Source organism: Danio rerio, chromosome 13, assembly GCF_052040795.2.
Source record: "Danio rerio strain M-AB ecotype USA chromosome 13, GRCz13ab, whole genome shotgun sequence".
Taxonomy (NCBI): domain Eukaryota; kingdom Metazoa; phylum Chordata; class Actinopteri; order Cypriniformes; family Danionidae; genus Danio; species Danio rerio.
This window is the reverse complement of record NC_141033.1, coordinates 27732142-27747596: the sequence shown is the minus strand read 5'-3', so window position 1 is coordinate 27747596 and position 15455 is coordinate 27732142. Positions and strand designations below refer to the sequence as shown.

At 34.4% G+C, this 15455-nt stretch overlaps 1 protein-coding gene and 1 long non-coding RNA gene across 5 annotated transcripts in view; one reads left to right on the top strand and one right to left on the bottom strand.

Annotated features, from left to right (window-relative positions):
* LOC147841073 (uncharacterized) overlaps positions 1 to 15455 on the bottom strand; it is a 360944-nt gene that overhangs the window by 60555 nt on the left and 284934 nt on the right. The window lies entirely within an intron of this gene.
* The window catches only part of vcla (vinculin a), a 78108-nt gene that overhangs the window by 33323 nt on the left and 29330 nt on the right, over positions 1 to 15455 (top strand). For 2 of the 4 annotated variants that reach the window (NM_001442280.1, NM_001442281.1), the window contains 1 exon segment: positions 11829 to 11919. In NM_001442280.1, coding sequence (NP_001429209.1) covers positions 11829 to 11919 — 91 coding nt within the window. 4 annotated transcript variants of the gene reach the window in all.

Genomic DNA, 15455 nt, shown 5'->3' with positions numbered 1-15455 from the left:
TGTTGTGCATATAGATTTTGCAAATCTGACACCCGGTATCCTTAAAGTTTGGACAGGGTGGTGGAATTTTTTCCATTTTCAAAACCAAAAACCCAAGAGGAGAAATGCCAGTGTGGATCAAGCTGTGTGAGGGGCACTAAAGGAGCGGAGTTAAATTGGTTTTGTTTTCGATATTCACATTCAGTGATTGACCGACGGCAACAACTCACACACCTCTTACCCTAAACAGATCTAAACGGTGTTTCCTACAAAAATACAAAGCAGGTTATCTTTCCCAGCTGTCTTTTTCTTCTTTTTTCACTCAATATTTTGAGCACTGCTCCGTTTAAGCCCTCGCCATAGTAGTCATACTAATTGCGATCATATTTCCATCTGTTTCAAGCTACGAAAATTACATTTCAACAGAACAAAACCAAGATTTTATCACAAACTGAGTACTTGCGATCAATATAGTTGAATATATATATACTAATATTTGCTGGTAGGGAAAATATCTGTTCCCTTCTGCTATTTATACTTTGATTTGCATTTCAATTTATTCATTTCTTCCACTTAACTGCAAATTGGAATAGAAACTGTATAAAAATCACACAAACATGCTGACTGGAATAGGTGCTGTACATTGATATGGGTCAATGATGCAAATATTCAGCACAAATACATGAATTTCATCTTTCTGCCTGCTCTTTCTGTGAATTATGTAGAAGCACTGTCCATGCGCGTTTCCTCGTCGATTAGTAACGCTATATTTCATTGCACAACAATAGTTTATCTTGCTTTTTGGCTAAAAAAGAGAAATCACGGTTTAATTAGTTATTATTAGATTATTTTAAAATTTCACCTCTCCTGCTGTGCATGAACTAAGCTGTTGAATGGTCTGCGTATGAGGCGGCTAGGCTAAGCTAGCTTCAATTTTGATTAAATTATTCTCTAATCGGTTTCCTGTTATGTCATGAATATACCCCTGTAATGCATACTGCAGTCCGTTTTTTTTTTTTTTTGGCTTTCTCAGATATCTCACCTGTTCATCAAAAATGACTATTATATCCCTGGGAATGTCTGACACCTGCGCATACACATTGTAATAAATTTGGCAGGCACGAAAGCTTAACAGGCATAGCAACAGTAACTAAGGAGGGTGGGGCTTAGCGAAGAGTCAATTAAAAAATGGGTAAATTCTTAGAGCGGTCATATATTTTTAGCTACAATAACTCAACCTTTTCAACAGGTCACAACATACACCTTTAATTAGATTGAACACTTTGCAATATGATTTCAACAACAAGCAATGATGTGTCAAAATCACAATTCTCAGCCAATCAGATGAGAGTTTGGGTATGGTCACTCAGCAAGTGTACTGTACTTCTGCCTTATAAAGTACTCAAAAATGTCAATGCAATACATACTGATCGGCCGATGCAAATTTTATGGAAGGCACTTGTTTTTTGAGATGAACATTTTGTATATGCTTTAATTTTTCAGATCTGAGATTAAAATTTCATGAACAATGATGTATGAATTCAGGTTCAAATATTTTTATAATATACAAAACACACTTAGCACCTTGATGTGTCAGCAGAAATGTAGCATATATAGAAAGAAGGCCAAAACTTAAATCCCTTGTGTCTCATTGTGTATCTCTCTCATGGTTCATTAGCACAAAACTCTGTTTAACATTGACAAATGTAGCAAAATTACATCAAGGTTGCTATATATTATTGCTAATTTTAAATATTAGTCACAAATTTACTGACCTAACTCTAATGGCATGTGCTGATTTGTTGAAGCACACTTATCCATCTTTCGAATATGTTAAACCGAGGTCCTGACTCTCTGTGGTCATTAAAAAACTCATGGCACCTCTCATAAGGAGTAGGGGTGTAACACTGGTGTCCTGGCCAAATTCCCTCCATCGGCCCTTACCAATCATGACCTACCAATCATCATCGTCCACTGAATTGGCTCTATCCAGGGCCGGTGCATCCATAGAGGCGACCTAGGTGGCCGCCTAGGGAGGCAGAATAGAGAGGGCGGCGTCCTAGACACTACCCTCACCACCCGCGCCCTCAGTTATATCCGCGACTAATAGAGAGGGTGGTGTCCGCGACATTACCGTCACCACCCACGCCCTTAGTTCGAGTCTAGGGCGGCAGGATAGAGAGGGTTGCATCCGCGACACTATCCTCACCACCTGCGCCCTCAGTTATTTCCACGTCTAGTGTGATAGAATAGAGAGGGCGGCGTCTGCGACACTACCCTCACCACCCGCTCCCTGAGTAGTATCCGCGACTAATAGAGAGGGCGGCGTCCGCGACACTGCCCTCACCACCCGCGCCCTTAGTTATATCCGTGTCTAGGGCGATAGAATCGAGAGGGCGGCATCCCCGACACTACCCTCACCACCCGCGCCCTCCATTATATCCGCGTCTAGGGCGGCAGAATAGAGAAGGTTGGGGTTGAGGGCGGCATGACCTTCCTTTGCCTAGAGCGGCAGTTCAGCTTGCTCCGGCCCTGGCTCTATTACATGTCTCTCCACTCCACCAATAGCTGGTGTGTAGTGAGTGCACTGGTGCCGTTGTCCTGTGGTTGCCATCGCATCATCTAATTGGAAGCTGCACACTGGTGGTGTTGTGGAGAGACCCCCCTTATATGATTGTGAAGCGCTTTGGGTGTATGGCCATACACAATAAATGTGCTTATATAAATACACATTACATTACATTAAAAGGGATTTAAACTTTTGCATCTGAAATCATAAGTTTGATTGACAAAAAAAAAAAAAAAATCAGTAAGGACTTTCCATTAAACGTAAGGACTTCTTTAGATGAAACAAGGAAACATCCTCACTCATGTTTACATGTATTTATCATTATTAATTGTTTCTTTAAAGAACTTAAGCAGTGTTTACCATCTACTCTTTTAATCTACTTTCAGACTATCAAATTCAAAACACATAAACATACATAGTTATATGCTGCTGTCAATGTGATAGACATAAAAAAAAAACTGGCTGCATTTACGCCCAGCCGCCTACTATGATACAAAACAAGAGAGTGAGTTATATTTGATATAGCTTAGTGATTCTAAGTGAAAGGGAAACTTCAGAATAATGTCACAGAGTTTATTCATGGAGCATCTGCTTATATCTGAGCACACTTTGAATAAAGTAATGCAGTTAAGTTATTTATTGTGCGGACATAGACCACAAGGAAATTAGAAAATTCTTATGATTATGAGCTTAATCGCATTTGTTTGATTAAAATAATGGATTAACATGAGGTAAAGTTTTACAAATATATTGGGCAAATCTTATTATAACCATTATAACATTATAATTTATTAGAGTGCTTGTTCACTTGACAGTCCCGATGACTTAACCAGTTTAAACCCAGTTTAAAGGCTCATACAAGTATTCACTAACTTACTGAAAAAAGTCATACAAAGTACATTTTTATATTGAATTGACTGAAAAAATATGGTTTCTGATTATTTTTGGTTCACTTAATTTACCTGTTTTAATATGTATATATATATATATATATATATATATACACACACACACACACACACACACACACACACACACACACACACACACATATATATATATACACACACATATATATATATATATATATATATACGTACATATATATATATATATATATATATATACATACGTGTATATATATATATATATATATATATATATATATATATATATATATATATATATATATATATATATATATATATATATATAGTGTAGCAGCATAACCAATACAATATTTCAGCTTAAAAGGGATACATTTTTCACTTCTAATCATCTAATCTTTTTTATGCAATATAGAAAGTAACAAAACACAATGTAAAAAATTAACTACACAAAGTAGATAATAACAACAACAACGATAAAATAATTATGTAAACAATATTAATGACAACATTTACACAATTCTGGGAGGGTCAAACATACGCCTAATATATACGTATAAAATATACGTATAATAGTCAAACTCTGTATTAAATTATAGAAAGTTTTTGTTCTTAGTCTGGAGAGGAGACTATGAGAAAAAATGTACTTATTAAATTAGAAAATGCATACCTTGCACACTGTAAAAAATGCAGGGTTCCACACAATTCATTCATGTTGTCCTAACACAAATTGATTAAGTTAACTTAACACTTTTAAAATTTATGTGAATTGAACATTAAAAAAATTAAGTTGTCCTATTGAAATCTCAAGAATTATGTTGATTCAGCTTATTTTAAATAAGTAGTTTCAACAAGCAAAAAAAATAATAATACAATGTTGAGTGCAGATACCAAGAAATAATTATTTTATGATTCTACAAAATCTGGATAGAGTAACCTTACATATTAAGTCTATTTGATCTAGTCATTTCTGAATACATTCATTTGAAGGAGAAGGGAAAATGCATTTTTTCTATAACATAAATGTTGTATACAATTTCCAATCAGTCTTGGATTTAATTTACTTTAAAGCCAAAAACGGACCCTTGTAGGTAAACTCAAAGTATTATTTTTACTTTAAACCAGCAGTTTTTATGTCATGTGACTTAAATTTCTTAAATTTCATATTCTTTTTAATGTGAGTTTGGTTGCCATCTTGTGTGTTATTTATAGCCATACTGAAAGCATAAGCAGATAGTTTACCTCGGAAAATAAAATAACTAGCAAGAGCATAGACTAACATTATATGTATTTAGATTTTAGTTCAAAGTCAAATTTTACTAAAATAATAAAAAAAAATTATTTATAGCAAAAACTTGTTTTTTTAATACTAGTATTTTTTAAATAATATGTAATATTAATCAAAGTAATTCACTTAATTCATGTTTTACAAAAACAATATTTTACCTTTTGAATGATTTTTTTTTTCTTGGGCAGAACAAATATTTTAACTAATATTGAATAACTTTTTTTGTTTCAACCAAGTCAAAATTATAATGAGGAAAATGTATAAATTTATCTGTAACAAATGACAATCAAACACAGCTGATCCAACTATTTAAGGTGTTTAAGACTACTAGACACTACTAGATCAGCTGTGTTTGATTAGGGTTGGAGCCAAACTATGCAGAGCTGCAGCCCTCCAGGAATTGAGTTTGAGACCTTTGAATTACAGTGTTACAATTTACAGTATTACAAATTGCACAAATTTTTTAAAGTTGGTTCAAAGTATAATTTCTTTCAGTGAAGACCCTCCCATCAAAGCAATCAGAAAGGTGGTCAAAAGTGCTCTAAAAACATGTAAATGGGAATTTGTCCCCCTTGTCTATGTGATCTGATCAATCAAAACACATATTATCATCAGTAGTACACAGTCTTATTACTTACAGTACTGACTCACTAGTTAGTTGTTTCATATTCTACTCTCTGTTTATGATTCAGTGTTTTTTTTACTTACAATCCTCTAACAGTTTTTTAGTTCCATTTGCCTTTCTCCAAATGTTCTGGCCATTTTAGTTGAAAAACTCAACTGAACAACAACACAACAAAACAAAGAAAATGAATGGGAAAATACATGTCTGCTTAAAAAGGGAAAAAAAATCTGCACTCCACTGAGACCTCTTGGTGTATCTTTGTTTTTCTCCCTGAATGATTCTGACGCTCCCATCCTGCTAATGTAATAATATCTTCCTTTTCCAGCACTGTTCACAGTCTGACTCAAAATTCGATAACTATATGACATCAAAACACAGGCCTTATAACCAGCATAGATAAAATAAAAAACATCCCCATATACATATCAGAGTTTAAGAATTAGATTAATGATCTTTCTTTTAATATTTCGTGACGTCTTCTGAATCATTTGATCCCTTTCTCTGACTGATGACACCCTTCGCTTGCTTAGCTTGTATATTTAATATTTCCATGAGAAATCACTCTTCTGCTGAGCTTTCATTTACTTTGCTGTCACCTCTGTTTTTCTGTTCACCCCGATATAACTCTGTAAACATGCCTCTTTCTTTTTTGCTCTTTCTTTTCTGTGTTCTTCCATTTTCCCCTTCCTATAGAAGGTAAGCTTTCCTCTCTCCTGCTCTGTAATGCGACGACCTGCATGCCAGATTCTTGTGTTGCTAACGATATTGTGTGTGTTAGCATATTCATTCTTGTTTTTGTTTTTACCCAATGTTTAATAAAAGCCTTTACTTAGCCCGGCTTGCCATTTTGTTTGCTATCTATAGGGGTGCTGTATTTCAGAAACCCAGCATCAAAACAAACCACTAAATTGCAGTTGGAGAGGTTGTTTTCTGATGTGCCATGTAATGGTAGTGTGCCATCGCTCACCCTCCATATCCACATCCCTTTCAGTCTCACATCATCTCTCATTTAGACACCGTCTCACAGTGAAACACTAATGTTTGTCACTGAAAGTCACAGCCTGATGTCTGTCTTCATGACTGCCGCTCTACACATAACCTGAATGCTGTTTTACCTGATCTACCTGATGCTTTGCTCTATGTGTCCTGATGCACAGCCCCTTTTCACTGTTAAAGATCCAATGAAATGGCTTGACGAGTGCAGCTTGCTTTCAAAGTCATATATTTTATACTAAAAAAGAGAAGTGGCTAGTTCTCATTTTCAGTGAAGTGGCTTTGATTTGACTAGATTAGGTTTAACGGAGAGTGACTCAGTAGTTAGCATTGTTGCCTCACAGCAAGAAGGTCACTGATTCAGCATTTCGCGTGTTTCCTTTAGGTGCTCCGGTTTTCCCCACAATCCAAAGACATGCAGTATTGGTGAACTGAGTAAACGAAATTGGCCGTAGTGTATGAATGTGTGTGTGTGAATGTGTGTATGGGTGTTTCCCAGTACTGGTTTGAAGCTGGGAAAGACATCTGCTGCATAAAGCATATGCTGAAATAGTTAGTGGTTCATTCCACTGTGGCAACCTCTGAAATAGAGATTAAGCTGATGGAAATGAATGGATGAATGAATGAATGAACAGGAATAACAGATGGATTAGTCTTTATTTAAAGGGCTCTAATTTTGGCCTTTTTACAAGATGTAAAATTATTTTTTTTGTGTCTCTAGAATGTGTCTGTGGAGTTTGAGGTCAAAATTCTCATCACATCGTTTATTATTTGTTGATTATTAGTACTGCTTACTGCCTCTTGAAGTGCAAACGGATCACAGAGGGTTTTTAATCCCAGTTTCTTTGCAAATCCTGTCATGTGGGCGTGATTATATGTGTCGTTAACATGCACCTGTCAATTTAAATCGATGGGCAGGGAAAACTGCACTCCTACGTCACCTTTTCGTAGGCCTCAAGATCGCTGGGATTTGGATGCTATTTTAACATCAGGAAATTGTAAAAAAAAATTATTGTATTATATTAAATATTATATTGAATTATAGTGATTTTGCTAGTTTTGTTGGAATATGATTTTACAAGACTACATTTTTATAGACCGGAAAATTTAACATAAACATTTTTGTTAAATCTCTCTTAAAATAAATTTGAAATGCATATAGTAAAGCCTGATTTATACTTCTTTGTCAAGTGATAGCCATAAAGCACATACCTTGCAAGTAGCCAATGCCATTGTGAGCATTTATGCTTCTGTGTTCTGTCTGTGCTGCTCTGGCAATAAAATTTAAGAAACACTAGTTGGCAGTGGGGTCTCTATGTTCCACTGTGTTGAGTTTCTTCATTTTGTTTTTGAAATTACATCAGAAATGCATGTGATGCCAAGGTAGCAGTAGCTCAAACTCCATCTTTCGCCAATGCAAACCTTCTTTTGATGTTAAATATCTACTATGAGGATTTACTAAAAACATGCTGTGAATCTTTAGTGCTGAATAGCCATGAACATAGTTAATTTGGCAACTGACCTTGGATTTTGTTTTTGGTGTAAGACAAGTTTTGTAAATGAATAGTGACATTTAGATTGCTGTGTTTTGAAGTCAGTTTACTGCTTTTTTGCATCATTATTAAACATCTTCCCAAAGAAGCATGTTTTAACCCAATTTGCACCTGCTGTTAACATATTAAACACACTTTTTTATCAATAGCTCTGCTTTTTTGCAACCTAATATTTACCATTTTTTATTTGCGCATTGTCATTACATCCTCTCAGATATTTTCACCAGCATCAACATTTTTATAGGATTGTGTTTTCAAATTAATCCAAACTATTTAGCAAATGATAGAACATCATTGTTTACAAGTAAAGAAGTTATTATACTAATCATTCACATTGGTTATCATTTTTGTTTCGTTAATTTTTCATTGAAAAAGTTTTATAGGTTCTCTTGTAGAGCACTTATTACTCAATCTTTCATTCCATGCCTAATAAATCTAGTTTGGTAACAAAATACACGTATATTAGATATATGAATTGGATTTTGTGATTCTGGCTAATATAATAATCATTCTTGCAAAAATACAATTTCAGTGTTTTAAATGTAGCTAACATTGTGCTCGTTTGCATTTGTCTTAAGTAGACTGAATTGAAGAGTTCACTTCTGACCCTAGCCTTACCTATGCTTCATGACTGACAACAGAAAAGATGGATTGACGTAAACATTACTTGTCAACTCCCTACACCATCACTCAGAACAATGTCCATTTGCAGAGAATGATCTCTAAAAGAAAGGCTCAGTGCATTTCTGAATTAATATCTGTACTCAGAAAATTGCTTTGTTTTATTTTACTTATTTAGAAACTTTTGAAGATGATTCTTTAAAAAATACTTTAAAATCTTCACAAATCATTGACATTATTCACTCTGTTAGCCAGAAAGAGACAGATGTTATCAACCAGCGGAATAATATTGAATCTTTTCAGTATTTTATTTGTGAAAAGTAAGTTCATTAATGTAGTTTGGCATTAATCCTCCATGTCGTATTTCCCCACAGAAGGTGCCTGGGATTTCTGACCCGAGAACAGCCGCGTACTATAATACATATTCAAACAGAGATTGTTCAAACAGGTCCTCTGACTACATCATGAAATATTGATCAGGTTCAGACGTTCCGGACTGTCTCTGAACTCTTCACGCATAAAACCAGGACATGTGAATAATTAATAACTAAAGCAACATTCAGTTATAAAGGATTGCTTACTGTATGTTCAATGGTGTGTATACAATTTACCACATCAGTTTAAGATGGAATTTCTTTGTTTAAGTTATGATCATATTATTAATTAATTCTAAATATATTAATATAAATAAAAAAATTTAATAAAATATGAATTAAAACATACTTTAAAGATATGCTAGAATTATTTGCATTATTATATATAACTAAAACCTGAACAAATGCAAATGACATCTGGACTGGACCTGAACCTGCAGCTTGACAATGCATCTCAGCTGAATCTATCCAATAATGCACACAGCTGTAGGAAATGACTCATCAGCTTAGAAATAATGTGATCTGGCTTTCTGGGCGCGGAACGGTTGGCTTGAAAACAGCAGTTACTGGATAGCAGGCAGGCAAAGTAGGCAGAGGAAATGGATTGGGCAGATAATTTGTTTTAGCTGAAGGAAGGCTATCGATTAAACTTGAGATTCAGGTTTGCCACAAACCATATTAAGGCTTTGTGATACGGATTTATGAAAGTGTTTTGGCGTGAATCACACTGCAAATTTTAGGGACTTTTTAAAGCTGGATAAGTCTGCTCTAATTACAGTATTTTCATAGCATGTAATAAAGGAGAGCACGTGGGTTAATTTGCTGATCGTCTTTCTCTCTTGATGGAATCAAACTGCTGCTAGCAGTGGAAATGCCACAAGCGAAAACAAGAAGTTAATTAAAGGTCTTTTAAAGGGTCCTATTGTCCAGGCTGAATCTAAGATGGCAAAACTAGATATGTACTGTGCAAAAACTGTGTTTGGAACTTTTTAAATATGGTTTTAAAAAAGATTATATGCTCCTCGAGGCTGCATTTGTTTGATTAATTATACAAGATTATGAAACACTCTGGTGTTGCCATTGAGGGTTTACAAGAACTTTTCATACTGTAGGTATAATATATGTTATACAGTAAAAACTACTAACCATGTGGCCCTGCCCATAAACTCAACCCTCTCAGGAAACCTGTGGCAAAATTGTAATTTGATAAGACCCTATTAGGTATGATTTTTAAGTGTTTTGAATTACAAGGACATAATGTATATCTTCATAAACCATCTTAATAGCATACAACTTGGACATTATCATGCCATTACACTAATTTATGTTCTTGTAAACCACCAAAACAATTACACACACACACACACACAAATCAATAGACTGCATAGACTGCATTGGAAATGGGAAAATAATTTAATCTAGCAGAAACAGTTGCACTCAGACAGAATCTCAAGGCTTAATTTTAAGCGATGACAGTCTCAAATTTGAAACCAAGCTTGTTTAGATTGTTGGTTTTGTATTTTTCATATAACAATAAGCTGTGTTCTTATAATAATTCACTATGTAGCTCTTTTACTTTCACTTTCTAAACTTCTTTCATAATATTTTCAGTAATCATATGCTAAGTGTTGTAAATAGAAAAGTAGATGAGTAAAACGATAAGTGTTAAGTCCATTGCATTCATGATTTGCAACATTCTAAGTATTAAATTTAATTTTCATTCCCAAAAATATTCAGATATTCTCAAAACGTGGTTAGTACATTGATCATTCCTGCTGCATTATAATTAATTTATTATAGTATTTAGTAGTTTAGTAATGTGACCCTGCATCAGAAAACTTGTCATAAGGGTAAAATTGATAAAATTAAGATTTATACATATTTGATGAATAAATAAGGTTTGCATTGATTTATCGTTTGTTAGAAATTTTAAAGCTATTAAAAAGCCCTCAAATAATCACCTTAAAAGTTGTCCATATTTAATATATTTACAATATATATTACTAATCTTTTTTTTCCCATTTTTTATGGTAGGGAATTAATAAATTGTATTCATGGCACGTGATCTTTATCTAATTTTATAATGATTTTAGTGTGAAAGTGAAATGAATAATTTAAACTCATGCAATATATTCTTGACTATTCTTAAACATATGTCCACGTAATTTAGGACTTTTTTTGGTTCAGAGTTACGATTAAGAGTACATACTGAATTAAAATATAGTTCATTAATTTTACAGAAATTTAAGTAAATGAAAATAAATATAAAATAAAATAAATCTGTCTTCAACGTGAATTTAAGAAACATTTTTATTTTGTTTTTATCATTATCACTATTGAAAACGGTGCTTTCTCTTTCAGCAACATTAAACATGATAAGTATTCCAAACTTTTCACCAGTAATCTACATAGGGCCTTAAAACACAGCCACAAGTCAATAAGGGCATGCCATTATTCAGATTGCCTAGAACAAAAACACCCTTCCTCAATAATCCACAATAATTTAAGACATCAATTCTAATACTCGTACTGAACATAATATCACACCCATGTCCTTCATTTGTCTTTGAGTGTTATGCTCTGGATCTGCTCATACCAGTCACGTGTGCATCGAATGCATTGTTTGTGCTTCTGTCTGAGCTGAGTGACTGAACCAGACAGGTTCTCCTCCAGATGTGTGTGTATGTAGTGCAATGGAGTGTGAAGTAGTGATTATGTGGGCCGTTCTGGCACTTTGTGCGTTTGTGTGTGTGATTGAAGGAGGCAGAGGCTGCTCTTGCCCTTCAGAGCCCCTTCCTTCAGCATCTACACCCTCATATGAGCTCAGAAAATGCAACTGCAACAAAAAGCTGTAATCGCTTTGATTGGTGCTTTGACATCCCTGCCCTATGTGTTAGTATGATGGAGATTACTGACTAATACACTGTTTCTCTGTGAAGGACACTGAGGCCATGAAGAGAGCGCTGGCGCTGATCGAGTCTAAGATAGGTCAGGCTAAAGGCTGGCTGAGGGACCCCAATGCACTGCCAGGTATTCACCTTGTTTATCACGCATACTGTAAGAGTGTGTGTCACCAAAGTGTTTTTTTGTTTTTTTGTTGTAGAAACCCAAATGCTGTTCTAAAACCAGCAATTTGTGGACTTCAAAGGGAAGCCAGGGAATAATGCCATTGTTTTCAGACAAAAACTCATTTAAAGATAAAAAGAAATAATTCTGTACATATAAATACAACATTGTAAAAGAAATGAAGGATAAAATGTGGAAAACTATTAAAAAAAATTATATTTTAAACATTTATCATACACTGCAGTTGAAAAGTTTTGGGTGTGATGGATGGACTTGTGTATATATATGTGTATACAGTTGAAGTCAGAATTATAAGCCCCCCAGAATTATTAGTCCCGCTTACTTTTTCCCCAGTTTTTGTTTAATGGAGAGAAGATTTTTTTCAACACATTTCTAAACATAATAGTTTTAATAACTCATCTCTAATGACTGATTTATTTTATCTTTGAAACCATGATGGCGGTAAATAATATTTTACTAAAATATATAAGAGAGAAAGCAGGTAAAAAGTGAACACATCACCATTTTTTTTCAGATTGTTTTTAAAGGTACTGTTGTCTTAAACATTTCCCCAGATGTCAGTAACAACCAAATAAAACCATACATACTATGAAAAAAATATTAGTTTAGAAACTAAGTTATATATAATAAAATGCACTTATTGTAAACTAGTGTAAAAAGACATGGAAAGTCCAGACAGCAGCTAAAATCGGTGCAATGCATGTGACTCCAATCTCCATACATCTTAAAGCTGAAATTACCAAAAAAGTAAGGGATAAGGTATATCCAGGTGGTTGATATAGCAGAATAAAGCCACAACTGGCTTATCGGCAAGCTTATCTATGGGGTTTAATTCTGCCAAAACAACTGCCTAGATCAGGCGTGTCCAAACTACAGCCTGCGGGCCATCTGCGGCCCGCAATCAGTTTTGTGGCGGCCCGCGAGGCTTTTTATAAATATCAATAGAATCTGGCCCGCTATACAAAAATGAACGTAATTCAATAAATAACCACCGGGTGTCGCTATTACATGCATTCAATTAAGCAGCAGTTCTTGTTACGATCTATCTATCTATCTATCTATCTATCTATCTATCTATCTATCTATCTATCTATCTATCTATCTATCTGTCTGTCTGTCTGTCTGTCTGTCTGTCTGTCTGTCTGTCTGTCTGTCTGTCTGTCTGTCTGTCTGTCTGTCTGTCTGTCTGTCTGTCTGTCTGTCTATCTACACACAGTTGAAGTCTAAATTATTAGCCCCTCTTTGATTTATTTATTCTTTTTTAAATATTTCCTAAATGATGTTTAACAGAGCAAGGACATTTTTACAGTATGTCTGATAATATTTTTTCTTTTGGAGAAAGACTTTTGTTTTATTTCGGCTATAATAAAAAGCGGTTAAAATTTTTTATGAACCATTTTAAGGTCAAAATTATTAGCCCCTTAAGTCTTCAGAAAAAAACATTGTTATAAAATAACTTGCCTAATTACCTTAACTTGACTAGTTAACTTGATTAACCTAATTAAGCCTTTAAATGTCACTTTAAGCTGTATAGAAGTGTCTTAAAAAATATCTAGTCAAATATTATTTACTGTCATCATGGCAAAGATAAAATAAATCAGTTATTAGAAATGAGTTACTAAAACTAATATGTTTAGAAATGTGTGGAAAAAAATCTTCTCTCCGTTAAACAGAAATTGGTGAAAAAATAAACGGGGGCTAATAATTTAGGGGGGCTAACAATTCTGACTTCAACTGTATATATATATATATATATATGCGTGTCTGTGTGATGTATGTAAAATTTGGCCCGCGACAACGTTTGTTTTTTTGCATCTGGCCCTCGGCCCAAAAAGTTTGGACACCCCTGGCCTAGATGTACTTTATCCTGCTTATTGCTTATTATATCCTGCTTCATCTTGCTTATTACATGGCTACTTGCCACAAAACTTACACATTTGACATAACACATTGTTCTGGGTTGTAATAGTTTCTTAATTTTTTAATTAAGTGCAAAGAAATGGAAATGCCTGAATGAAGCATAAACTAACCTACATAGGTGATTTAAAGTACCCAGATGGGCCTGTGTTATTCAGCAGTTGTTATCTCAGAATAAGATACCTTGGAATGTTGCGACTGACCAATTAGAATCAAATATTTCATACAGCAGAGTAATAACCAGTGGTGGTTCTAGACCAGAGCAACTGGGGGGCTGGCCAGAGCCCACTTACATCACAAATACATACATCACAAACTACTTAAACAATGTCATCATTCATTTTTTATGTATCACTCTGCAGTTTTCATAGACAAGCTAATTAAATAACTTAAACTCAAAATAATCTTCCACTTTAATTTATTTGACAAGTCATGTTGTATTGGAGTAGGATAATACATTTTTAACATTCAAGTACATGAAGGCACATTTTTGCACCTGTGAACTTTAACAGATCAGCTACAGTTGAAGTCTTTTTCTTTGCCCTCCCATTAATTTAAAATAATGTTTTCAAAGTGATCTTTAACAAACTGAAGAAATTTTCAGTGTTTTCTAGAAAATAAAAATAATTCTTCTGGAGTCATAATAAGTCTTTTTTCTTATAGTTTGTCTTGAATAAAAGCAGTTTTTAATAATAAAAAAATATTTCAAGGTCAGTGTTATGAGCCTCCTTAAGAAATGTTTAATGCGTATTTTTGATTGACTATACAACAAACCAGATATGCAATAACTTTGACTAATTATTCCAACTTTTCTAGTTAACATAACCTAGTTAAGTCTTTAAATTACACTTTAATCTTAATACAACTATCCTGCAAAATAACTAGTAAAACATTATTCACTAACTGTCACCATGGGAAAGACAAAACAGTAGTTATTAGAAATTAGTTCAACTATTATGTTTATAAACGTGTTGCAAAAAAATCATATGTTGAAGACTCGTGAGTTATGTCACGACTGAAAACAAAAACGAATGGAGGCAAAACTAAATGAGTTCAATTTTACTTTTACATGAGTGTGACTCAAAACTACATTTGATCACTGTGATACGTCTGTTCTCTGCTACTTGCAGACTGTGTGTAAATTCAAGACTGAGGACTTATTAAAAGTATTAAAATCACTATTAAAAAAAGTCTAATATAATCAACAGTGGACATTTTGATAGTGTTTCACAACATGAACATGACTGAAGTTGAATCTTTTATTACCTGTGTCAATTTGGGGCTTAACCTCTGGCGAATGTCGGAAACTGATGCGTGCAGCACCGTCACTGACAACAGTCAAGGGAAAGCAGATGGATGCACGTGACCCTGAGAGCGAGTGTGCGTGAGACAGAGAACGCACGAGAGAGACCTCAGTCATATCTTCGTCTACCCCCGATGGCTGATCTCGCTTCTCCGTGTTTTGGTTTCGACACAAAAATACGGGTCCAAATTTAGGGGGGGCAGAGGGAGGGCCAAACTTGTTGACACGGGGGCACTGATGTCAACTGGTGTCACTGGTG